Source organism: Ambystoma mexicanum, chromosome 6q (assembly GCF_040938575.1).
Source record: "Ambystoma mexicanum isolate Mex_15411 chromosome 6q, UKY_AmexF1_1, whole genome shotgun sequence".
Taxonomy (NCBI): Eukaryota; Metazoa; Chordata; class Amphibia; order Caudata; family Ambystomatidae; genus Ambystoma; species Ambystoma mexicanum.
In genome coordinates this window covers 130851916-130878241 of record NC_090937.1, presented here as the reverse complement: position 1 = coordinate 130878241, position 26326 = coordinate 130851916, and the positions used below count along the sequence as shown (strand labels likewise).

Below are 26326 nucleotides of genomic sequence, written 5' to 3'. Positions count from 1 at the left end.
TCAGTGAATATATACATGCATATATGTATGGGGAATATACCTGTTTTTCCTCATTCAGATATTATCCCTCTAATGAATAGGCACACCACCAGTGATTGCCTGTACTACTTTCTGATAATCAATATGTTTAGTTCTTTGGGACTTCATTAAGGCACACATGCACATAGAACAATAATGTCTTACACCCTGTTTTGGGCTGCTGTTAGAAGCATACCTAACTCTCAGCTACGGTCAGAACACACTTTGGACCATCTTTTGAATGGTGGCCTAACGTTACTAATAAGACACACTGGGGGTCATTCCGAGGTTGGAGGTAAGGGATTACCGGCGCCTGTAAGGGCACCGATGGCGGTAATCCCTTACCTCTGTATTCCGAGTTCCCTTTGCGGGTCCCTCTTTACCTCCTGCTTTTAGCAGGAGTAAATTACGGGACCCGCAAAGTGACCTTGGAGTAAATTACGGCACCGTAATTTACGGTGCCGTAATTATCTCCTTCCCCATTCCCATTGAGCCCTATGGGGGCAGAAATGGGGATGGGGAAGGGCTATGGTGAATGGGGAATTACCGGTCCATCCAACCTTGGAATGGACCGGAAATTACTCCATTCACCATGCCGGTATTCCATGGAGTAAATAGCTCCATGGTTGCCAACCATGGAGCTATTTACTCCATGGTGTAGTCCTAACTCGGAATGAGGGCCAATGTTTGACAACAATATGTATTTTGTGTTGCCACCAAGAGCATTTGCAGCATAATACGTGCATGTTTAATTACCCAGTCATGTGTGAATACAAATGCTTCTATAGCACAGTACCTCGTGTTAATTATCACCTGAATTTGTGTGCTTTATGTTTCCAACTCACAGAGAACATCAATTCTGTGTTGTTTTGCATTTCTCACACAGCTTAATAATGGCCTCTATTTGTTTCTGTCACAGGTCGTGGAGACTAATTTGGTTGCAGTGGACTGTCATTGGATCATAATAAATGAGGTAACTGCCAATGCAACATTGTTTCCAAGCATTCATATATTTTTTTCTCATAAATACGAGCAACATGCACATTGATGTGAACTAGTGTTGTCAGCATACTAGCAGACAATCCCTATGTTCCCATTCTCTCAATGATTCTCTTCTTTAGAGCTAGACACAGGTATATATTTATCATGAGTGTCTACCACATGACAATCATGTTTTTTATACTTTCTTTCTAGTTGATTAAAAATTAACCAAATATGTATACTTGTGATTAGTGTCTAATCACAAAGTGGTGGGAAATGTACCATTACGGAGTCACTTTATCAATTCAACATTATTTTGTCCCGTTCAATATCAGTGTGTTTAAAATATAGGCTCCATTGTTGTGCGGAAATCTCAGCATCCTCCTTTTAGTTGGCTTTTATGTTTCTGGCATAGCTTTCCTAGCCTCAGAACTGAGCTTTTGCACACTCCAAAAATCAGGATGCCCCTCGTCTGCAGTGCTAGCCCAACTGTCTACAAGCACAGTAGGCAAGGAGGGTGATTCTCACTTCTGGCCCCTACAATGTGGAAATCCCTCGATGTTGGTCTCAAATCCGTTGAAAATCACATTCTGTTTTAGAAAAACGTTTCCAGCCAAATGCTCTTGTCTAGTCTGTGTCCATCGTGTGTGTTCATGCTGTGAACCCCAAGAGGCCTAGGAATGCAGCACACATTGGCCACATCGGTAACAAAAGTTTGCACGCAATGCTTTCGCAGAACATGACATAACAAAACATAGCAGCACACAAATGAACAGGTTTGTTGAGGTAGTAACAGGACCAACCGAAGGTGAGAGGAGAGAGATGTCTACTGGGGTATTATGAAGCCATTGGCCTAGGTACCCACAGGCACAGACGTGAAATAAGTTTCCCTTTAGGTAGCTAGACGGAGCACAACAGTAAATATCACCAGGGCCAGATTACAGAAACTTTGCACCGGTGCAAGTGCAAAGTTTGCACGGTATTAGCACTAGGGCAAAGTTTGCCCTATTTATTAAAACAATGGGACACATCAGAAAACGATTGCACCTCGGCAAGTGCATTTTGGCAGGCTGTAAACACCAGGGCAAAATGTGTCCTCAAGCAAAAAAGGTACATTTTCACTGCATTATTGCAACAGGGCAAAGTTTGCCCTAGTGCTAATACGGAATGGTATTAGCACTAGGGCAAACTTTGCCCTGGTAATACAATGCATTGAAAATGTATCTTTTTTGCACTTGGGCAATTTTTGCTTTTCTGCTTGTACCATGCCTGACTGCACTTGTCATGGTGCAGTAGTTTTCTAATGTGTCCCATTGTTTTCAAAAATAGGGCAAACTTTGCCCTAGTGCTAATACCGTGCAAACTTTGCATTTGAAGCGGGGAAACGTTTCTGTAATCTCGTCCCAGAGCTCCTGATTTATTCAGGACCCCCACAAGAACGATGCACCTCAGCCAAGAAATACAGATTGTTAGAACAACAAGAAGGTCGCCATAAACGTAGTACATCTGTATCAACAACATCCCACCTGCTAGTAAAGGGACTAGCTCAGATTAAAAAAAATAAAAAAAATAGATAAAAGAGTTTGACTGCTGTACATGGTACATCAATGGGACTTTATACTTTCTGTTTACTATATAAGTCCATTTAGTCCATGGAAGGTCAAAACACGTGCAAACCATTGATATCAATAATGGTCTTTCTGGTGTGACTGCTTATAAAGATCAGTCCAGTGTCAAGCGTATTCAGTGTTAATGTTTCCTGGAAACTGGCCACCAGGTGGTGACATATCCCTAGAAATGCACCCACCAGACAATCAAACACTTTCCCCAAATATGCTAGGATTGGAGGTAATACGATATAATTATACTCCTCCTAGAATATTTGGGGAAAGAAAGTTAGGGGTCATGAAAAAAAAGTCTACTACCTGGCGAAATTGTTCACTGCAACATCATCACCTGGAACCGTATCAAGGAGGTATGTGACGTTGCATCCTCTGTCAAAGGTTAACTTAGGGCTTAACAAATGTGAAGAGGCGTGCGAGCCATTAACAAACAGCCAAAGGCATGATGGTAGCAGAAAAGGAGAAAGGATAATATGTGGCCACTGATTCCGCAATGAGCATCTCCTCCTGCAAGTCTCCCGTGGATGTGTCCACAGTCAGTGCCCAAAGAGGGTTGCGATTAGTAAGGCTAGCTTGGAAGCGGCGTGAGGTCAAGACATTTAAAGATGTGGACAGTCATGAAATGGAAAAGGCTCTATTGGGGGCAAAAATAGTATACAAGTTTGCCAGGTCAGCATTGCTAGCTCCTCCGTATTCCTTATTTGCTACTGAAAAACGCTTAACACTTTAAAGTTATGTTCTAATGACGTTCCACTGCCATTGACTAGGCTAAACAAGTTGCACTTGGTGATTCTGATTTTGTTATGATTTTTGGAGGACTATGTAGATATGTCAATAAACCCTTCTTGATTCTCATCCTAGCCTCAACAACACCATCCCACAGGTCTCTCAGTAAATGATCTAAGGACAATGACTATGGGTATGAAGGAGCTTGTCCACGTGACTCCCAGGGAACCACTCGAGGCTGTGGGGATACATTCTTGCTTCCCTCACAACTGTAGTGGTTGGGGCCCCACAGCTACCAACCGCTTTGCTTCAGGATACCAGACATGGGGGTTTCCACCTGCACGTCAGTCCTTCACTCCAACAATAAAATAATGAGCTTGAGGGTGGCACCAGGGATCAGGGGGCCTGCCATGGAAGCGGTGTTCAGTAAACAAAGGATAAAGCAAGCATGCAAGTTCGAAGTTGCATTAAAAAAAAGACAGCTCGCGTCAAATATGGCAGCAGCCCCCAGCTTTGCATTATAAAGGGACAAGCTCTAACCATAGAGTGGAGAGTCACTTCTAGACAACAACAAATGGGTGTTAACTTAAAATAGAACCAACCTCAACCGTTACTACACTTAGAATTGAGTCAGTATGTATAACAGTGTTTGTACAATTATGTGTTGCAATTTAGTTCTTGCAAAACGAGTCGACTGTAAATCTAATGCTGTGTCTGTGTTTGGTTACATGGGCTGCCATCAATTAGAATACTGCATAAGGAAGACATTGCAAAAAAAAAAAAAAAACCTTTAGATGTGTGCCTTGTATGTGTTTTGGCTGTAGCAATGACAATGCTCTTCCACAATATGTCTTCACAGAGGTTTACGTTCAGATTCTACAATAATAAGGGCAAAGGGGGCCTTGCCTGTGTTTCGCAATCAGAAGCAGGTGTAATGAGAGCATTACGTTTTCCAATGAGCATATGAGATCCCCTCTCTAATCCTACCACTATGGTTGGCATTGCCACCACATGCATAAAGGGGTTGTTCATCATTCCACATGTCCTTCAACATCAAACTGTATCAAAAGAGCACATGCTGTAAAACCTGTTTACAATGTTGCCTTAATCCATGAGGGATACATCCTGCCATATCATTCTGAAATTGCAGAATGAAAGAGAACCCAAACAACCTGTCTCCACCTTGATTAGGGCTTTGCAATAGTACCCTTCCATTAAAACTGTTTGACCTTTAATAACCATTTAATTGAAGACCTCTTATATTAATGATTTCATTGGTTGTTGTCAACTGTATTTTGTATTCTCTTATGTTGTATGCATATTGCTACGAATGATCAGTTGCATTTCAGCCAGTTCCTTGCTGATAGGGAACTGATGAAAGGCCCCCATCACGTGAAGAAACCATTCATGGATGAATCCTACAGATTTCTTGATTTGCATTTAAATGCCAGAAATAGAATACGAATAATTGCGCCAACAAGCATGCAATGTAGAAGTGAGAGCTTACCACCTGTCATCATTCATGTTCTGCCAGGTTGTCTCAGGAAAAAGGAGTATGTTCTGTTATCCTTCATTTGTATTGCACCCTTTACCACTGTAGCGGTCTTACAGTGCCTAAGCCTTGCCTGACAATTAGGAGTATTGTGACCCTGAACCGGGGGTTGCCAGATCCTGAACACTCGGAAGAGCAAGAATGGAGTTAGAGATGGGACTGGTAGGAAGATGATAGCCCTGGACTGGGAGACTGATGATAAAAGAGGGGCGGGACAAAGGGAAAGCATATACACGAGGTAAGTGCATAAAGGGAAGAGGGTGGATGTATATGGTTGTATATTATATGGGTACATGTCTGATACATGAAGGTCATTATCCGAGGGTAGCGAGCAGGTTTTCGGTGATGCCATAATCTAGGCCAGCTAAATTTGGAAGTTAGATAATATTAAAGATTGGTTGTGTGAACGACTTAAGAGGTGCTCAAGCAGTATTGTGGGGGATTTCACCAAGTCAGTTGATAGTAAATGGCTCCGATGCCAGAGAAGCGCTGGTCTTGCCAACCTGCAGAATTAGAAGTCAGAGCTAAGTGCATATGTTAGAGATGAATGCATTTGGAAAAACAAAAGGAGATATGGGGAGGGGAAGCGGTTATAATATATAGTTCTTTTTGGTGCCATAATGTGTACACCTCTCTACGAGTTAAGGAGTTGATTTTAATTTCAAAATATTTTTATTGGCATTTTGAGACATACATTACATCAGTGACAATTTCCCTTCCAACTGATTATCTCCGCCATTCTGCAATTGTAATACATATTTGGTTATTTCCTGGAAGGAACATCCCTCAGGACAAAATAACAACATTAACTAAACATAAACTGTCTTCATGTTCAACGATTATGGAGTCTGTAGCACCTTATGTCAAGTTGGTGGCCTGTCCATGTCCCTGTAGGTGGGAGACGGGTGGGGTTGGCATTCTTTCCCTTTGAGACTTGTCACCCCCTTCTCTTTATTGTGAGCTATGCATTTCTTGCGGCTGAGCGCCGTTCATCACATTTCTAGGCCTCATGGGGGCATGTCGTCGGATGGTAGGAACATGTCTCTCACCACAGCTTTCCATGCCTCAAATTTAGCGTTGGCGTCCCCATCACCCCCCACAGTCCCCGATCCCCAGGCTTCTGTCTCTGCATCCGTCCATCGCTCCATTTCCCTTTTCCACCTCATGTATTGGGGGCCTTTTTTGGACTTCCATGACATTGCCACCTCCCTTTTTGCTAGTATGCATGCCATGGCCATCACCCGGACAATATGTTTTATTTTGCTTAACCTGGGGTATGTGCCCAGCAGACATTCCTTCATTGTCCATTCATATCGGGTTACTCCGCCCTTCTCACATGCTTGCTTAACGTTGGCCCAAAAACTGCCCGCTTTTGCACACTCCCAAAACATGTGTATTACGCCTGCTTCATCACTAGTGCTTCATGGGCAGCCTGCCTCTACCTGCCGTTTGAAGCTTGCTACCCTTTTTGGGGTCATGTACGTTCTGTATAGCACGTTTGCTTGGATTAGCCTGAACCTGGCATTTCTGGACACTGACTTTGGGAATTTCAGTGCTCTCTCCCATTCATTGTCGGATAACCCCCCACCGATGTCCGTCTCCCATTTGGTCCTTAACGTGGCTCCGCGGGGGTTGGGCCTGTCATTTAGCTGCGCATAGATCCTCGACACTGGCCTCCACCTGTCGCTCAGGTTGTACATTTCTGTCACTATGGGGGGTCGTTGCTGGTTCCTCTGGCCAGCCATCCCATCTCTCCTTAGCCTCGTGTCTGAGTTTCTGATACCATAAGAACTGTCCCATTGGTATACCCTCCATCTCGTGCAGTGATTCCAGATCCCTAAATTCTCCCTCCTCGTACATGTCTCCCCAGGCATATATACCCCATCCCTCCCATTGCCTAAGTGTGTTAACCATGGCTGGAGTCGTTCTCATGCTCGCCTTTATTGGCAGATCAGGGGAGTAGGGGTTCTTTAGATGTGTGATGGTCTTGACTCTTTCCCATATTGGTCTACCCAGTTTGGCCAGTAAGGGAGCTCCTCCGGCACGATCCGGGGGCGCCCATATTATCTCCTTGAGATACATGGGTTTGACAAGCTCACTCAGTAGGCCAGTTTCATTGGTGACCTCATCTGATAGCCATTTAGTGACGTGGCTGAGTTGGGCCGCCAAGTAGTACCTTTCAAAATCCGGGAGTTGTATGCCCCCCTTATCATAGGGAGGGTTAAAACATTCAATGTGAGTTTATGGCGTGTTTTTCCCCATATGAAGTCTCTGATCTGAGCTTCTAGCTTTCGGAAGAAAGGTGGCCTGATGTAGTGGCAGATGGTTTGGAAGAAATATAGGTAACGTGGCAATATAATCATTTTTGCTATCGAAGCCCTTCTCATCATTGAGAGCGGTAACCTTGACCAAAATTTCATTGAGTTGTGAAGCCCTTGAGATACCGCCTGTGTATTCTGCTCGTGTGTGAGTTCAGGCGTGTGTCGGATCTTGACCCCCGAGTATTTAAACATGTCCCGCTGCCATCTTATCCCAACCTGCGGTAGGCTGTCTATTTCTACCCCCCTCAGGCCTGCCAGTGGGAACATACAGGATTTTTGTCTGCTAAAGTGTATCCCCGAGTACCGTGCAAAGTTGTCCAGTACTTCCAGAATTGTAGGGGCATTATTTTTGGGGTCTGTTAGGTAAATTAGGACATCATCCGCATATAGCGAGATGACGTGAAACCTCCCACCTACTCTTATTCCAGCATCCCAGGATTGTTTCCTTATATAGATAGCGATTGGCTCCAACCCCAGTATATAGAGCATGGGGGAGAGGGGACAGCCCTGTCTGGTGCCTCTTTGTATTTCCCAGGCTTCCGATACCCACTTGCCCGTTTTCACTCTAGCTGTGGGATTGTTATATAATATCTTGACCAAGCGCACAAATCCCTCCCCGAATCCGAACTCCCTTAGCACCTCTATCAACCACTCCCAGTAGATGGAGTCGAATGCCTTTATGGCGTCCAATGACATCACTGCCATCTGTTCCTGGCCTTCCGCTGTGTGTGCTAAGATGTGCTGTAGCCGTCGCAAATTGGCAGTTGTGTTGCGGCCAGGCACAAAGCCATTCTGGTCCTCGTGAACTAGACTGCCTATCACTTTGGACAATTTGTTGGCCAGGATGGTGGTCAGTATCTTACTGTCATAATTCAGCATTGCTATTGGTCTATAAGAGTCGCAATCTTCGGTTGGTTTTTGTGGTTTGGGTATTGGGACTATAAGAGTCTCCCTCATGGTCTTGGGTAAGGTTCCTGTCTCATAAGCTTCTTGAAATACCTCATGTAGTAGTGGGACCAGTGTTGTCTCGTATGTTTTGTAGAACTCCGGGGGGAGCCCGTCTGTCCCTGGGGTCTTGCATGTGGACAGGGCTCTAATTGCTACTGAAATGTCCTCTGGGGTGAGGGCCTCTTCCAGTGAGTCGCGCTGTTGATCGTTCAGCTTAGGGAGTCCTATCTCTCCTAGGGTGTCTTTTATATCTGTCAGCGGGACTTGGGTGCCATGTGCGTATAATGTGGAGTAAAAGTCTGCAAATGTGGTGTTGATCGAATGCTGGGTTGTTCTCCTTAGACCTGTCTTGTCTTTTATCGCGGTCACTGGGTGTTCTGGGTGTTCTCGCCTGCAAAGCCAAGCCAGTAACCTGCCTGGCTTGTCGCCTTGTATGTGTGCCCTGGTAGTGCGTGCTGTATAGTCAAACTTTGCTAGCCGTCCCCACGCCTGCTGACAGTTTGCCCGTGCCTCCTGCAAATGTTCCTCCTCCTCCCTAGTGCCAGAGCTGTTAGTTTCTCCCAGCCTTATTTCTTCCTCCCTTTCCTCCAGCTCCCTCCTCAGCATTTTCCTGACACCCGCTGTCCCGGCTATAACCTCTCCCCTCGTTACCACCTTTAGGGCCTCCCATACCATGCTCCAGCGCTTCACACTACCACTGTTGTTGGTGACATATTCTACCAGTTTGTCTCCCAGCTCCTCCCTAAATATTGGGTCCGTCAGAGCCTCTGTGGGCATTCGCCATAGCGGAATAGGGGCTCTAGGGCCCTTCAAAGCCCAGAGCATTAACAGGGGGGAGTGATCCGAAATCGATCTACCCAAGTATTGTATTGATTATACCTGAGCCAGGTGCATTTTGTCTATAAACATGTAATCGATTCTCGTGTAGAGATTGTGTGGGGAGGAATAATGTGAGTATCCTCTGTCTGTGGGGTGGAGTTCCCTCCAGACATCTGCCAGGACTAGTTGTTCCAGCAGATTGTTTAGCACCCTAGAGGTTCTATCTGATTGCTTCTGCGGGGGTTCAGATCTATCTAGGTCCACGTCCCTCACACAGTTAACATCCCCTACCCATATGTACAGGCCATCCCTGTGCCCCGCCAGTTTCATCTGCAACCTAGCTAGGTAAGTCGGAATGCCGTGGTTTGGAAAATATGTGTTGACTATGCAGATCTCTACCTGCTCCAGCACTCCCCACAGGATCAAATACCTCCCCTCCGGGTCTACTTCAGTTCTTGTCATCTGGAAGGGCACCGCTGGGTTGATTCAAGTATACACCCCCTTAGCAAATTTGGAATATGGGGCCCCCTGACCTTGTCCTCCCCAGTGCTCCTTCACCTTTGCCTGGTGCTCCACCGAGAGATGAGTCTCTTGGAGCAGTGCAATGTCTACTTTTTTCCTGCGCAGGTATGACCTGATCCTGTTCTGGCGTAGATATGACCCCAACCCTCTCACGTTCCAGGTTAGTATTCTAAGTTGCATTGCCATATTTAGGGCACTTCCTCCTGGGGCTTTGTTTCCCCCCCGCCTCCTCCCCTTCCGTCTTGCATCTTGAATGTCTAGGCCACCCCTCCTTATTCCTCGTTCTGCATGAAGATTGTGGTGTTGAACTAGAACTGCTGCAACAACAAATGCAGCTTAAACAAACAACTCAGTGAGCTGGCAGTCCGACGAACAAGCAGTTCGGACTGCATAACTGCAAACTGCCCCCAGCAGTTACAGTGAGCCTGTAGCACTCAGGGGCTCCCACGCTTTCAGAGCCTCTCCTGGCTTTCCGGCGTGGGCGGTGTGCAGGTGTGTGACCTGCACGTGTCTCGTAGGGGTGAGCCATTGGCCTGTTTGCCATTGACTTGGTCGTGTGTGTGGTGTCTTGCTCTTCTGCCCAGTATTGCTATCCGAGTATTACGGTCGTAGCTGCCGGTTGATCAACCAATTCATGCCTCATGTGCAAGATCAGCGGTTAATGTTGCCGGTTGATGCTTCTTGTTACATCTATTATTCAGCTTGAGACAGTTTTTCACCATCGTCCGCTAAGTTATTGTGTTCAAGACACATATTTGCCGCGGCCTGAGTTTCCAAGAAAATTGCTTTCCCTTTATAAAGGACCTTGAGGCGAGAAGGGTAAAGCAACATATATTTGAGGTTAAGTTTGCGCAGCCTCGCCTTAATCGGTATAAATGAGTTCCTGGCGTATTGTACTGCAGGGGTGTAATCCGGGTATATGGCAATTGTTGAATCCTGCCTCTTGATTTCTCCACCCTCTCTGGAATATCTCAGTATTATCTCCCTGTCGCGGAAGTTTAGGATTTTGGCAATAATCGGTCTTGGGTATGAGCCTGGAGGTGGATGCTTCTGAAGAGACCTGTGGGCGCGTTCCACTGAAAACCCTTGCGAAAGCCTCCCTGCCCCAATTTCTTGTTGTAACAACGTTTCTATGAATTCTGTAGGATTCGGGCCTTGCATGTCCTCGGGAACCCCTAGAATCCTGATGTTGTTGCGCCGAGCCCGACCCTCTGCATCCTCGGATCGTGTTTCCAGCCTCGACACTTTTTGTTCCAATTCCTGGACTCGCTTCTTCAGATCCGCGGTGTTTTCGACATTAACCTGTTGAGTGGTCTCATTGACATTTACTCTTTCCGTCAAGTTGCGTGCGTCTTGGCGCATGAGTTGCATGTCCACTTTTATTTCATCAAACCTGCTTTCAATGGAGGTGCGGAGCTCTGCGATGGCTTGAAGGACTTGCGTGTTATCAGGTGCTACACCTGCGTGTGCTGGCTCACCCTTAGTTGTGGGTCCGGGCAGCTGCGGCTGTTTAGATCTGACCGTTGTGTAAGTGTCCATTGTTGTGTTTTTGAGTTTAGTTTTAGATGGAGACATCACGTCTCGCAGGGCCAGGGTGCCTGCCGCCTTGTTCCGCGGGTATCTGTGTGAATGCTGGACAGCTGTGTTGGGCTGGCTATAAAACCTCCCCTCGAGTGCGTCCCTCACCTATGCCAATTTGGGTTTTAGCTTTCCATGCTACCGCCAGCGGCGGCCCAAGGGGTGTCCCCGGCAATGTTGGGTCCCCGGTTGCAGCCCAGCACAGATGTAAGCTCCGCGGCACCACCCTTCCTAGGTGCAGGCAGGCCTAGAGAGTCACCGGCCAAGGGTGCGTGCATTGGATGAACCCCCCCAGGCCGGGCGTAGCAGGGACCGCAGGCCGCCTGTGTCTTGTGGGGCGCTTCCGCGGCTGTAGAACAGACCTCCGTCTGCCAGCTAGGCCAACTAAGGCAGTCCGGGGCCTGACCCAGCCATTGGGCCCTCTGCCCGTCCGCCACAAAAAGAGAACAGGGGCGCTTCCCTTGTTTTATATTTTCTCCTGTGGCTATCCTTGCCGCCGTGGGGGGGGAGGGAAGATGTGGGGCCGCTACTCACGGGTTACTGACATCGGAGTCTGTCGACATGCTCCACAGTGCGGGGCCTCTCCTGGCTCCTCCAGTCTCTCGCACGGAGCCCGTGCCCCGTTCTCTAAGACCCAGCCCTACGCCGCAGTGGAAGGGCGGTGGAAGGGGACCCTCCCTCTCCGTCCCCAGGTCGCTGCTGTCTGGGTCCTCCGGTGTCCCTCGAAGGGCTACGGGTGGTGTTCCGATGGCGATCCGCGGGTCCCAGCGCCGCTCAGCCCCACAGGCCCCCCCCAGACAACAAGCCGTCCTCAGTGCGGGATCCTTTCCCCCCGCTTCCTCTGTATCAGGCGCACAACGCCGCCGCCAGAGGCTCTGCGCTGGGGCCGCTCAGAGACCCGGTCCGCCGGTTCTCTGTGTTTCGCGCTCAGTTGAATTCAGCGCCGGAGGCCGCCATCTTGGGCCCGCCGGGGGGGGAGCCTCTTCCAACAGTTCGTTTTATCCTTTGCAGGCTCCGATTTCTCCCGAAAATGAGGTTGAGTGCTCAAATGGGTTCCCCTGCACTCGACCAGGTTTGTAGCCTCGTACGTTCTCGATTAAGCACCGTAACTTCTGTCGATTCAGGATCATGGGCAGGAGCTCAGGCGAACACCGACCTCACTCCATGCGCGTAGCCACGCCCCCTCTTAAGGAGTTGATTGGTACATTGTGAATGTGTTTATTCTCAAAGAAGCTGTTGGGTATCCGTGGTCGGCACAGAATGTTTGGGAGGTGGAGATGCATAGAGTCGCATCTCAGTCGACTAATTGTAGCTCTCTGTCTATGCTGAGGATCAGTATAGGGTATCCAACACGCGTGATATCAGTAGTGTGTGCCCACTATGTGTGTTAGCAGCTTCTTAACCTTTTCTGCGTGTAACTTGTAATTTAAAGATGGAAGTTGGTATAAACAGAATGGTGCTCACTTAGAGGTTAAGAAGAGACCATGTGCGAAGTGTATGAGATATTTGAATGCCTCGTCCAATTTTCAGATGAAAAGAGAAGGTTGATAGTAAATGTGGATGCTCGAGCTGAGTAGTGGATATGGCTTTATCCCTCAAAGAGACAAAAAACAATAATGTGTTTAGAAGAGTTGTTAAATTCAATTAAACACGGTGGGCCTGATTCATGGAATATTATGCATGCCAACACACGCGTGATTCATAGAACAGTGCAAAGTGTCTTTTCTCTTTGCACTGTTCCATGAATCAGGGTTGTTTGGTGGCAGTGCAAAGTCACTTTTCATCAGTAAAACGTCGCTTTGCACCGTGCAAAAAGGTCCAAGAATCGGGCCTTGTGTACAGAATTTGGATGGCGAACAAGTTGCAGCATAAGACATCATTAGAGAAGTCAGAGACTTCTGATCCAAGCTAATTGTGAGGTAATACCAAGTAATAATTAATGTTTGTGAGAGTGATGGGAAGGCAAAGGTGTTGCCATGCGAAATGTGTGGTTGGAGTTGTCGGTTAATGAAAGTTGGCCTTGAGAGGATTGCAAATTTGCAAGTTTCAGGTGAGAACCCTATGCGTGCCCCTATTGAGAGAAGAGCCACGTTTTGATTTCTTTTCTGAGGGATGAAGTATGCTTAATAAATTGGGAAAACCAAAGGATTGCATTGGAAAGGTACATTTGAACGAGTCAAATTGCTTTTTCTGTTGCCTGTCTTGTTCTGCATTACTTTTCATTGGGCACAACATTTCAAAAGTCTTGAAATTAATGCCTGGTTAGCTGTTAGGAGATGTCTGTCTCAATTTAGGTTTAGGCAGTCACCATAGTTCTGCTTGTTTTTTTATTTTTTTATTTTACTCTCGTGTTGCACTGTTTTGTGATCCATGTAGGTTGCTATCGATTGTAAAGCAAATCCATCTTCCTTGCTGTTTGTCAATATTTTAGTTATTTTTGAGTCACGTTAAAGAATGTGCCTTGCTGCTCGTGAAATATACATGTCAAATAAGCACATTTGTAGTTTAAAAATAGTTTTATTTTTCTGTGTGACTATGAATTTATAAAAGCCCTTATATGTGTTTTGCGCTGGTACCATACTAAAAAGGGCCCCATTTATGTACACCGTGGTAATGAAGTTGTTCTCCGTTGCCATGGCGAATCGGTATACATTGACACCATTGTGAGCCACTTTTGCTCTGCAGTTCAGACGTTTTCAATCTACAAAGGCAAAATAAAAATGCACTTGTAGGACTTGTTGATTAATGTCTCCAAATACCAACCTCGAAAACATTGGCGGCTTGGATATACTGCACACATGTGTTGACAAATAACACAAGCTTAGAACACGCTCTGAAAACATACTGGGCCTGAGTTACAAAAGCGCTTTACAATGGCGCAATCTCATTTAAAAACGCTTTGTAAATCAGGGCCACTGTCCTTATGTATGTGCAAAAGGACTAGGAGCCCCTGTACCAAGAATAAACAGCCAAATAACCTGTTTTATGAGTAGATAGGGAGGGTAGCTCAGGGGCAACGTGTTCGCCTTGGAACAACACGACACGGGGCAACCCAGGTCCGCGCTTAGAAACCTCTGGGTATTAAGCGCGTTATAAATAAAATATCATAGATTCTCACTCAACAGGGTCAACAACCATGTTTTAGCTCACTGTCCCTTTAGAGTGGAGAAATAGCCATTTGCATATCAATCTGGTCTCACGTGTTTGTGGTTGCTGTTTGTGGTATTCTTTCAGGGGAGAATTGCCTAGGATTTTGGTGCTGGACTGCACAGGTGGGTGGGACCAGAATTATATGCAAATTGATATTTCTCCTCTGTGAAATGGACAGTGAGCTAACATGTTGTTTTAGACCCTCCTAAGTGGGAATCCTAACATAGAAAATATTGTTTGGTAGTCTTCTTTCTTGGTTAAAGGGGCTCCCACACGTTTGTCCCACTGTCTTTATGATCAGTAGACTTTAGGTGTCCCTATTAGGATAGGGTTGATCCTTTCACTACCCTTGGGGCATACATATATACCCTAATTCCCAAAGGAAATGATTCAAGTGCTAGCAGGGAAAATGTTTAAACATGGTCCCCTGTATTCATATCTTGAAATCAGCTTAATAGTGTTGGTATCAATGTGTAATGTCTGCACGACTAGATCCTTCCAGGAGATATTTCCTGTCATTGCAGGAATTTTATCAGCCATATTTTTGCTGGATAGTCAAGATTGATACTTAAATAAGGAAGAGAAATGGGATCAAATGAACAGAAATGAAAGTGTCTGATTCCTCTAAGCAACAAATGCTAAGTCCTGAAAAAATTGACATTAGCACACCCATAAAAATAAACAATTGAATATATTATTCCAAATACATTACTCACAAACAAGTACAAAACCTACTAAAACCCACAGCAACACAATCACAACAAAAATCACAATATATACAATTAATAAGAAAGTTGCAAGACATATAGAAAAATGTACATTCGCCCACAACTGGACTCAAAACACAATTTGTGCACAACACATTTCAACCCAACATGTTTCTGTCCCTATAACACAACTCATAAGACATTGTCCAGGGGCTATTCACTGCACACTTATGAGATCTTTGAAAGTGTGTATGCTGATCTCCACAGTGCTTAAAGACAGTAGCAGGATTTTCTAACTGTAAAAACGATAGGAAAAGAGGAACAAATCACCCAATTCAAATAAAGATATGAATTCATCTCAATGACCCAGAAACAACCACAAGTGGAACTGATTCTGGTACATGATTCTACACAACAAGCACAAACGATTAATATGGGGTACCTGTTCGCTACTCATGGTGTCGCTCTTAGTGTAGAAAATTAATTTCTGGCCCTTATAAGTAGACATTCTGGATGTATGAAGAGGCCAAAACAAAGAGGTGATGGCTGGAAGGTTTGGAATGAATACTAACCTCTGGCATTGCTCTGGGCACCCTCCAGACCATCGTTCTTCAGCTGCCAAGCCATTACGAAAGAGGAAAGATTATATGCAAATCAGGCTTGGTCACACCCCTAAAGGGGCAATCCAGCCAGAACTGCTTGGTCACATCCATGCTGCATGAGACCACAAGCATGCCCAAACATTGTTCAGCCTTGTTGAGCCTCATCAGTGAGGAGTATCTTGTGTCTCTAGGCACAGCAGGCACGGGACCCACATCTGGGCATACCCTCCCACTCGGGATGACTATCGCAACACAAAAAAGGTGATGGCTGGAAGGTTGGGAATGAATCCTAACCTCTGGCATTGCTCTGGGCAACTCTCCAGAATATTGTTCTTTGCCTTCCAAGCAATTACAAAAGGGGAAGACCAGATGCAAATCAGGCTTGGTCCCACCCTGAAAGGGGCAGTCCAGCCCAAACTGCGTGGTAACATCCCTTCTGTACGAGATCACAAGCATTCCCAAACATGTTTCAGCCTTGTTGGGCCTCATCATTGAGGAGCAGCTTTGGTCTCCAGGCCCAGCAGGCACGCGACCCACATTTGGGCATACCCTCCCACTCGGGATGGTTATCACAAAACAAAAAAGGTGATGGCTGGAATGTTTGGAAATAATCCCAACCTCTGGTATTGCTCTGGGCAACCCTTCAGACCATTGTTCTTCGCCTGCCAAGCCATTACAAAAGGGGAACAACCTTATGCAAATCAGGCTGGGTCCCACCCCTAAAGGGGCAGTCCAACCAGCACTGCTTGGTCACATCCATGCTGCACGAAACTACAAGCATCCCCAAACATGTTTCAGCCTTGTTGAGCCTCATCAGTGAGGAGTATCTTGGGTCTCTAGATTCAGCAGGCACAGGACCCATGTCTGGGGATAACCAGCCCACTCAGGGTGACTATCGCAAAACAAAAGAGGTGATGGCTAGAAGGTTTGGAATTAATCCTAACCTCAGACATTGCTCTGGGCAACCCTCCAGACCATTGTTTGTTGCCTGCCAAGCCATTACAAAAGGGGAAAGACCATATGCAAATCAGGTTTGATCCCACCCCTAAAGGGGCAGTCCATTCAGAACTGCCTGGTCATATCCCTTCTACCCTGTTGTTTTTGTGGAACCAACCCACAATTAAATATACTTTTACCTTCAGTGGAATGTAATCAGGCATGTTTTGCCAAAAGTGTGCCCAGGTTCTGTTCTTGAATCTTTGTCCAACCTTTTTCTTTCAAACTATACTGTTGACCTTGTAGCCACGGTTGGACCGGGAGCACCTACATAATCTTCATTTGATACAATATCAACCCTTCTCTGATCACCTTAACTAGGTACCCAAAAGCATGCACCTGTACATTTTCTTTGTTCTCTTAATCCAGTGGGATACCACCAAACAGAATTACTGTTACCGATACTTGGTCTGCCAGAATTAGCAGTGTGGGGGGAGTTGCCAGTATTCTCGGTAATACTGGTGCAGGTAATACCTGCAATTTATGCAGTTGTTGTGGCAGAATTACCTCCAGCTCTTGTCTAGAGGTAATTCCAGCCACCCCTCTGGCAAACTTGGAGTTGCCCGTGCAGAAACGTGTCGGTAAACAGAATTACTGGTACATTCATTTTGCACCAGAAAACCCTTAATAAGGCTCAAAATGTATGTTTGACCCATCATTTGCTGTGTAAGGAGAAGTTCAAAAGTGTCATAAATCAAAATGTTCACGATGTTAAAAGAAAGTCATGGCCTGAGAAAAAGTATGTAGTATTGTGTTGTGGCAATTATGGTAATTTCCTACTAAAGGTGGACAAGATGGCCCTTTCCTGTCATTGATATCAACTATTTTCAATGTAGCATTAAGTACCACTTTTGGGGCAGGGCAGAACCACTAACTGCCCTAAATCCCAATGGAAGTAGGCCAAAGTGCAGCAGTCAAGCCTTGCATGCCCATGTTAAAGGTATTTTTCACTATTAGCATACAGAGCCATCATCTTGGGTTTTTGGATTTTTAAGGTAACCAGACTTTGCACAATGTATGCTTCCCTTAAAAAGAAACTACAAATATGTCTGCAATTAGAAATACCTATTTCCAGGACCTGGAGGTGTGTCAGGTATACTAGATGTGGCACTACATCGGATACTCTGGCCTGGTTGCACCACCTCACAGGACAGAGTGAAGGCTGGGCAGAGGCGCAGTGGGCTGGCGTGGAATGCAAGCAGCTACTTGCAACTTTTGGTGTGTTCACTGCCTCCAGATTGGCCAGCTCTTTTTCCACAGGTGCTAATGTATAAGGCAATCATCAGCAGAGAGCAAAGCAAGCTCTGGAGGATGCCTACAGTGTATGGTGTTGCACCCGATCTGTGTATGTACAGACTGGATGGAACTATTGATCACTACTTTGCCTAAATATCTAGTTAGCTTTGTGTATTCATTATGTAAAAGGAAAGAAAGTAAGTGGCTAAGCCGTGTGGATGGCTTAATAGGCAGAGAACAGGACAAATTATGTAACATATTGCATTTTGTGGCAATTTTACTTTCAGGGTATCTCATATAAAGCAACAAGGTGAACAGGTAGAATCAGCCTACCAGTTAACGTGCGTATCTTGCCCTTTTACGCATGTAAATATGGCAAATACGGACCGTTTGGTCTTCATCTATGCGAAAATATGCAGTTTGGGTTGCTGTCTGTGGCTAGTCTGTTTCAGAAAGTTATGTATATGTGAGTGTGGTGTGATGTCTTACCGGGATGATGTAATGATATTGGGATCGAGTGTAGATGAGCATGATTGTAGGCTGAGAAGAGTTTTACGGATTTTGAAGATGACAGGTCTCACCATAACGTTAGAAAAATGTAATTATAGGAAAGACAAGGTAATTATTCTACCTGGGTCATGAGGTTACAGTTAGTGGGACCAAACTGAAACATGACACACTTGTGGCAAAGATATGTTAAATCCCAAGAATAAAATCAAAGATGCAGCTTTTATGGGTCTGGTTGAGTTATTTAGCAAGTTCATAAAAAGTTGTATACATAAAAATAACAACATAAGGGGGCTCACATGAAAGACTGTGTTGTTTCAGTGGTGTGAGGAATGTTCAATGGAGTTCATGGAAGTAGTGGAACAAGAAATACTGCAGGCTCCATTGTTATCAGGGTTTAGGGATGATAGGATCACAGTAGTTGACACTGATGTAAGTGATTCTGGACTAGGAGCTGTGCTCATGCAAGAGGAGAGTGGTAGCATACACATGCGTGTGGTTGCTTGTATGACACTCAAAGAAGTGGAGAGCAGATACTCAGTGACCGAGCGCGAGGCGCTCACTGGTCAATGGGCCACTGCAAAGTTTAAGACGTATTTGTGGGGTAGAGCCTTTGTTATAAGGGCTGATCATAAGCTCTTAGTCAGCATATTTATTAAATGTGGTTTGGAAGGAGTTGCCAGAAGGATAACGAAATGGGTAAGCAGTTTACAGGGGCTGCAGTTTATAGTAGAGCATGTAGTAGGGAAGGACAGTGTGCTTTGTTCAGTCTGGCATTGAAGAGGGTTGTAGGGACAGGTGATGAATGTAATGTTGAAGATTTTGAGACAGAAGCCATATTAGATAGAAGGCATATGGATAGATGTGCAGAACAGTGTGAGATGTGGTGAATGGGATGAAGCGTGTGCTTGTGGTGAGGTTAACCAGGAAGTGATGGAACAAGAGTGTTCAAACTGGATTGGAGAAGTGAAGGCGATGAAGTCAGAGCATTTAAGAGAATATGAAATTAGTAATCTGTTAATGGAGGATATATGTGCAAAGGACACCGCTTTGTGGTTCCTGAAGGCATGAGAGGTAAGGTGGTGACTTTAGTGTATAAATGATATTTGGGTGTTGACAAGATAAACACCCTGATTACAGCAGATATTTGGTGGCCAGGCCTAGATTGTGTGGTAGAGATCAGAATTATGGAGTGCAAGGAGCGTGTGGGAGAGTGTGTCACATGTTTCCTGGTTTAGCTAGTTTATGCAAGTCCCTACAGGGAAGTTTCCCACCTGTGATTGATCAGGAAGAACCTAGCATCCTGCAAAAAGCAACATGTAGCACAGAGCTGTGACACTTAAGAGTCTGGGCAGACGTCTCTACCTTGTCTTAGTGTACATCCCTTTCTGTGCCTGCAACAAAGTTACTTATGATTAAGAGGTGTAGATCAATGTGGGTTTGTGAATGGTTTGTTTTATCTAATGGAACTCTATGTAAACACCCTCCATCACCCACCCTTCTATTTAGTTTCAAACCCTAAATGGGAACTGTCAGTGTGTGACAGAAACCTTAATGTGATACCTCATACATTGTCCATGTTTAAGAGCAGAGCAAAACAGAAATCAAAAAGTATGAATGGCATTATTGGCAATGCATATTGGATTAATATTTCAAAAGGGAATATGTAGTCATATAAATGCATTGCCCATTATCTATAAATGAATAAATTTTAATGAAAAAAGATATACTATATCTCTCAGCTCATCACCTTAACAAATCTTGACCAATCCCTTCACGGTGCAAAATTCACAAATCCGTTTTTATCATGAGCAGGTGCTGAAAAGTAAAACTCTTACCAAATCATCAACAATCAATAACTGCTCCTTTCATGATGCCCCAATGGGCAAGGCACAATTTCTCTTTGAAATGCGAAAATCAAAGAATACCAAATTCAGTCACCAGGATACCTGAACAATGTTGTTAGTTACCTATCCAAAGTGAACTAAACCAAAACTATGTATCTTTCTCTCAATGCTAGAGCAATGCAATCTTGTTTAATTTGCAATAACCCAATGTTATAAGCAATAATAACCAATGGTAAAATACTACACTCAGAAATGTGCTAACAAATGCTATCTTATATCTAAGATCAAAATGCAAAACATTCAGCCCAAGCATTAAAAGCTAGAATGCAATTCCAGAATGGAATACAATAATAATAGTGAATGCTGAATAAAGGTTAGAGCATATGTCAATTCAAGCACGGCTAATACCCAGCAACCTATTGAATGCTTGTTTTTGAGTGAAGCAAGGGCATTCCCTGTCAAAAGATGAGGCCTGTCAAGGAAATGGATGGCAAGTTCTTCAGACTGCTTCCTCAGCTCCGCATTAGGTAAATCATCAGTTAGAGTATGTATTGCTAAAGAAAAGCAACCTCATTCAGATTACATTTTAGTGTGTAACACTTCCCGGTATCCGCTGTTTTTGCAAGGCACGTGTTGTGCATTAAGCATTTAGCACCTAAGAACCATATCATGTCATTTGAACCCATCAGGCCTAGGCCAGTTTTCTCTTACATGCTTTCAGGATTAAGGGAATAAAGGAAATACTGACATAAAATGGCATCTAATGCACTATTTCGCCCACCTTCTGGGCAGAATGTTTCTTACCACATGACAAGTGACCGAAGGTTACAAGTGTCCACACCAGCAATGAAAATATGAAGCATACCCAAATTGCCATGGGAAGAAATAGCTTTAGATTTGATGGGTCAGTTTAACATTGGAGGTGGGAGAGATGCTTCTGTGTTGGTGGTTATAGACTTGTTGTCAAAATGTTCTGAGTTGTGTGTGTGTTGAGGGATAATACCTCCAACATCATCATAACATTTTTTAACCATTGTTTTTGAGAGAATGTTTACCAAGGAGGTGTCTATTAGATGATGATCCGTAGTTTGTTTGCAAAAAGTTAACAGAATTTTTGAAGGCTTTGGTATTGGACAAGTCATCACGTCCTTATACCACCCACATGGTAATGGATTTATGGAAAGGTTTAATCACACCCTTATAGATGCTATACGATATGCAGTTGGCATGAGAGGTGATTGGATCAGTGCTGTGATGGAGTGGGTGTTCCATTACAGATTGGCACCTCATTAATTGACAGGGGAACCACCTTTTGAATTGCTGGGAGAACAAACGCCTAATATGCATCTGTGTCCAGGATGGATAGACAAATCAAAAGTCAAAAATGCTGATTTGGAGGAAATGAGGGATAGGGTTCATGAAAATGAGGTGAGAGCACAGGTGTGGTATGATTCGATTAAGTGCTGCAAGGAAATAGGAGTGCACTCAGGGGATGTAGATGAAGATGACAGGAGGAGTAAGAAAACGGGTGAATCAAGGTTTTTGTAGGATGTGAAGGTGTTGAAGGATATGGGTACTGCAATTATGGTCAAAGGTGTGGGTATTTGGAGCAAGCAGAGCATGGTTGTAGTGAAGAGCTGTTAGTTGAGGACGTTGAGTGGAGGTAAGGGAGGTGTTAGCCATGGCTTTGCATGGGTGGAATGTGAGAGTGGAACGTGGAATGGTAATGGTGAGTGAGATTGAATGAGAATGGTGAAGAAGAATGAAGAGTCATTTGGAAGAAGAGTAGGAGGATGTGGGAGGTCATCATATAAAGACATAAAATAAAAGAATATATGCTGAAACCCGTATGACGCAGGAAGGCAATAATGCACACTAAGACCATTGGTTAGAAAATATTTGACTCTTTATAGGCCCTTTATTCACATTTCATAAGCATACATATAACTGTAGGATACATGCAATTGGTCACACATGAATACATGGACAAGTATGATAGATATACATCATTGTTAGTGCAGTTGTAGGGGAAAATGTCATCTCGGCCATTCCCAGCACCCCTTATATTTATAAGCGGTGCTGAGAACCAATGTCTGAGAGATGAGCTAAGTTTTTACACTACTGTCTGGATTCTTCCACTCTTGCCTCCCATACTTGCTGTCTGCCCTACGGCCTTTGGACAGTCTGCAACTTATGCACATCTCTGACTTCCCTCTTAGCTTGTCCTTGAGCAAACAATACACAACTATCCTCCAAAGTGAGCTCATCTGCTTCATGCTAGAATATCGCAAACGTTGCAGAAATCATGTCTGCCTTTTAACTGAGCTTCCATTGTGGTTTGGAAGTAAATGTCCAAAATGGGCATGCACCGACGCCATGTTTTAGCTAATTTTTGCACACAAAAAACAGTATGTCGGGGAGAGAAGCAAAACAACCACCTCCCTATTTTAATTATGCTACCTCCAGCTCTGTTGATGCCATATCAGTAATTGTTCTTGGAGAACATAGACCCTTCCTTGCAGTATGGATCTCTAAATGTGTAATTCTATCACTTACTCCAAGGGTTGCCCCTTTGGCTTTGAAGTAAGCAATGTTTACACTACCCTTAAAAATATGGTCCGTGGAAAAAGCAGTCCATCACAAAACATGAACAGCCTTCTCTGACTGTCACAGGTACTAGAAAGAGTGATCACACACCAACTCCATGTATGATTAGGCTTTGCCCATGGTTTGTCCCATGGTCAACCATTGATATCCACTGATGCTAAGGGGCTCAGGGACAGAACATGTATAACCAATGTCAAATGCTGCCCATGGTACCCTATGAGTTTGGATAACCATGAATAACCATGGAGAGACATGCACTTTAGATGTTTGTATTATTCATTGTACATTTTAATTATGGATTGTCAACAATCTTGTGTATATATTAAAACCATGGATGATCATGATTAGTAATAAACACACATTGAGTGCACATTTCCAGATATCCTCAGTAAAATTACCCTGCATCATTCACACAAATTACTGCACATAAAGCAGGCATCATGCAAACCCATGGGGAAAAAAATACATTTTACAACCAATCAAATGTTTCAGTTTATTAACACGTTATTACTACATAGTCCATACTTAAAGAACTCTAACAATATCAGGATGACTTAAGTTAATTATACAGGGACAATCTATTCTTGTTGGAATGAAAACACAAACTGCTGTAATTGTTTTTCAAAGAAATGTATGTATGCAAATAGGCTATGTCAAGCAGAACACAACATGCTGTTCTCTGAGTAGAATAGGCCCCCAATCTGCCATGCATTGATACAATGTATGCCACCTACTCACATTTAACGCAGATTGTATTAATAAAAACGATTTCAATTGCTTAGACTTTTAGGAGATTGAGGGAACAGGAAATAATTGGGGTTGGGCTGACATTAATTTGAACTAGAGAGTGTTGGAATGTGCGTTCAATGTTCCAACGTGGGAAAGAGGTTTACATTGCACACGTTGTATTAGATCAATGGTGCGGATGGGTTAGATGCAATGTTGCAATTTAGTATGTGTTTGGTGTAGCTAGAGGAATTGGAATAAGTGTTACTTGTGTTTAGTTCCAGATACATTTTAGATTTGCATCATGTGATAACATAATCAGAAGTTGTGTGGGGACAATGTTATTGTGTGATGGACACAGTGTAGTACCTAGAGGTGGGAAGAGAGGAGCTTTATGCATGCAATAATAAATGTCTTCTGATGGAAGCACCACTGTGAGGGGAAGTGGTAGTTTTGAACAATGTATATGTGCGACTCGACAATGCCTCAGATTGAAGATATGTTTTATGACATGAAGAAAGTAGGGGTTTGTTGTAAGGACTATGGAAATATTACAGTTATCTCATAACTGGAGGTTGTGTAGGCCGTAGAGTGTTTGGTTTATGGTGAAGAACTTTGCTCGGCCTGGAGAGCTGGGTAATCAGGTCAAGTAATTGGGAAGGAAGCGGACTGTATTTGGGCAGTTGTTGATAACATCAAATTGTCACTTGAGGTGAGGATGAAATGAAGTGCCATTAGGTTGTGGATTTACAACTAGATTGGTTTGTGAATACAGGAAATAGTCTTGTTGTTATGCCTGGGCAAATGGTGGGTCAAATAGGGTTTGGTTAATACAACACATGGAATGGGTGATGGAGGGCAGAGTTTAACATTGTTTATGGGTTTTGTTTGAGCTCTCAGGAAGGGCTGGAGGCTGTATGATCTGAGATGGTAGTCACAAATAAGGTGGCATGAAGGAATGTAGAAAGAATAATATGGGATGCCAGCACATCTGGGATGATAAGATGTTTATTGCTTGATCAAAAGAAGAATTTTTTGTTTTGAAGATTCTGAGAAAAACCGTGCTGCTCACGTATAGGGTTTCTCTGATAAATGGGACAAGATAACTGTTCTGAGTTAATAAAATAATTATGTTTTAGGATGTCAGAGACCAAGTAGAAAGGGAATTGTGCTTACTACCATGTATCCAATGGGATTAGAGAATGTAAAGGATAATTAGATTGTATGTATAGGGTTAGCCAAACGGGATCTAGGATGACAATGTAACTAGAATGTGCAATTATGTAAATCATGTAATTCTGTGTATAAAAGCTGTATGTGTTTTGAGCCAGGAAAGGAATTCTTCATTTTCAGCTTCACAAAACTGACTAACCCCTTCCAGCTGTGTGCATTACACTCGCTTGTTCTGACACAGTGCATTCACTCTCCTTTGGTGCTGTTTTTTCATATTGTATTTTGGACATGCCCTTCTATAAGAGTGTTGGAGTTTCAGAAATGTGGTTCCTTTGTGTGGTGCTGAAAAATATAACTAGTATTTAACTGCAAAATTGCAAAACCAGAACAGAAATACATGATTTCCCTTCCAAACATTAACACCCCTTAAAATAATAAGTATACACTAAATAAAGACATGAATAAAATCAATGGCCCATGTCCAAGACTCATTGACAGACAATGATCAATTTACACTGAACATACACAATACTGATCAAGTACAGAAAAGGACAGCTCTGCTCTTGTATACCATCATCAACCAAAAACAAAATCTTCTAGACCTACTCACCAAAGAAATGGAAGCAACACAACCTAATGCAGAATCAAAAAACAAAAACAAACTAATACCAAATCGAATTGCCAATGCCACATTCAAGGGGTAAGCTAACCCATGAAACAAAAGAATTCTCTGCAACTTAATCAATGCCAGTTCAATGTCAAAAATCACCACAGAGAGAGACAAACGTGTAAATGATGGTGGAATAAACATACTATTCCTCACCAAAACCTGGTTAACACAAAACATCAAGGTAATCGGACATGAATGCCTACCCAACAACTTCAAATTAAAACACATTGAAAAAAGCCAACTGAGAAGGAAAACGAGGAGAGAACCTCACTGTTGCATACAAAGACCACCAAAAGATTACAACAGCACCACCATTAGATATCCCAAACTGTGACTCACTACTCCTCCACTTAGGGCTGGACCATCAAACCAACCTTTCATTACTACTTATCTCTAGACCTCCAACGCACAACCCTCCTTTCACTGACGCATTTGTAGACACCATCACCAACATCGCCATAAAATATGAATACCTGATTATACTAGGAAACTTCAACATCTGGTTTGAAGAAGGCACCTTCTACACATCAAACCAATTATTAAAGACACGTCAGGAAACACATAAAACGTTACCAAGTACTGACTGATATCAACTGTTCAGTACCCGCTAAACTCCTACACATCTACACATACGGACATGTAGAAAGCAATCAGACACTATACCAGGCACATGTCAGTTTTAGACCCATTGGATAAATAGAACCAGCATTACAGTCCATATTGGATGATCAAACCAACCAACACCAACTTCAACATCACCTGAGCACTAATTATAGCCCTCATCAAAACACTTGAAGAAATAGGAATCAAGTACATTGATTTACAATGGTTAAAATCCTTTGTGACAGAAAGAACAGAAGCAATGCAGCAGCCTCCTTTAACTCAACTACACGCACAACAACCTGTGGAGTTCCACAAGATTCATCCCTCTCACCACTGCTCTTCAACTTCTATGTGACCCCTCTTATCAATCTCATCAAAGGACATAGACTCACCTGCTACAACTACACAGATGACA

At 43.9% G+C, this 26326-nt stretch overlaps 1 protein-coding gene across 2 annotated transcripts in view; it reads left to right on the top strand.

Moving 5' to 3' along the window:
• GRID2 (glutamate ionotropic receptor delta type subunit 2) overlaps positions 1-26326 on the top strand; it is a 2892146-nt gene that overhangs the window by 1568248 nt on the left and 1297572 nt on the right. For both annotated transcript variants that reach the window (XM_069630564.1, XM_069630565.1), the window contains exon 5: positions 938-991. In XM_069630564.1, the coding sequence (XP_069486665.1) occupies positions 938-991 (54 nt within the window). The remainder of the gene's footprint in view (positions 1-937; positions 992-26326) is intronic.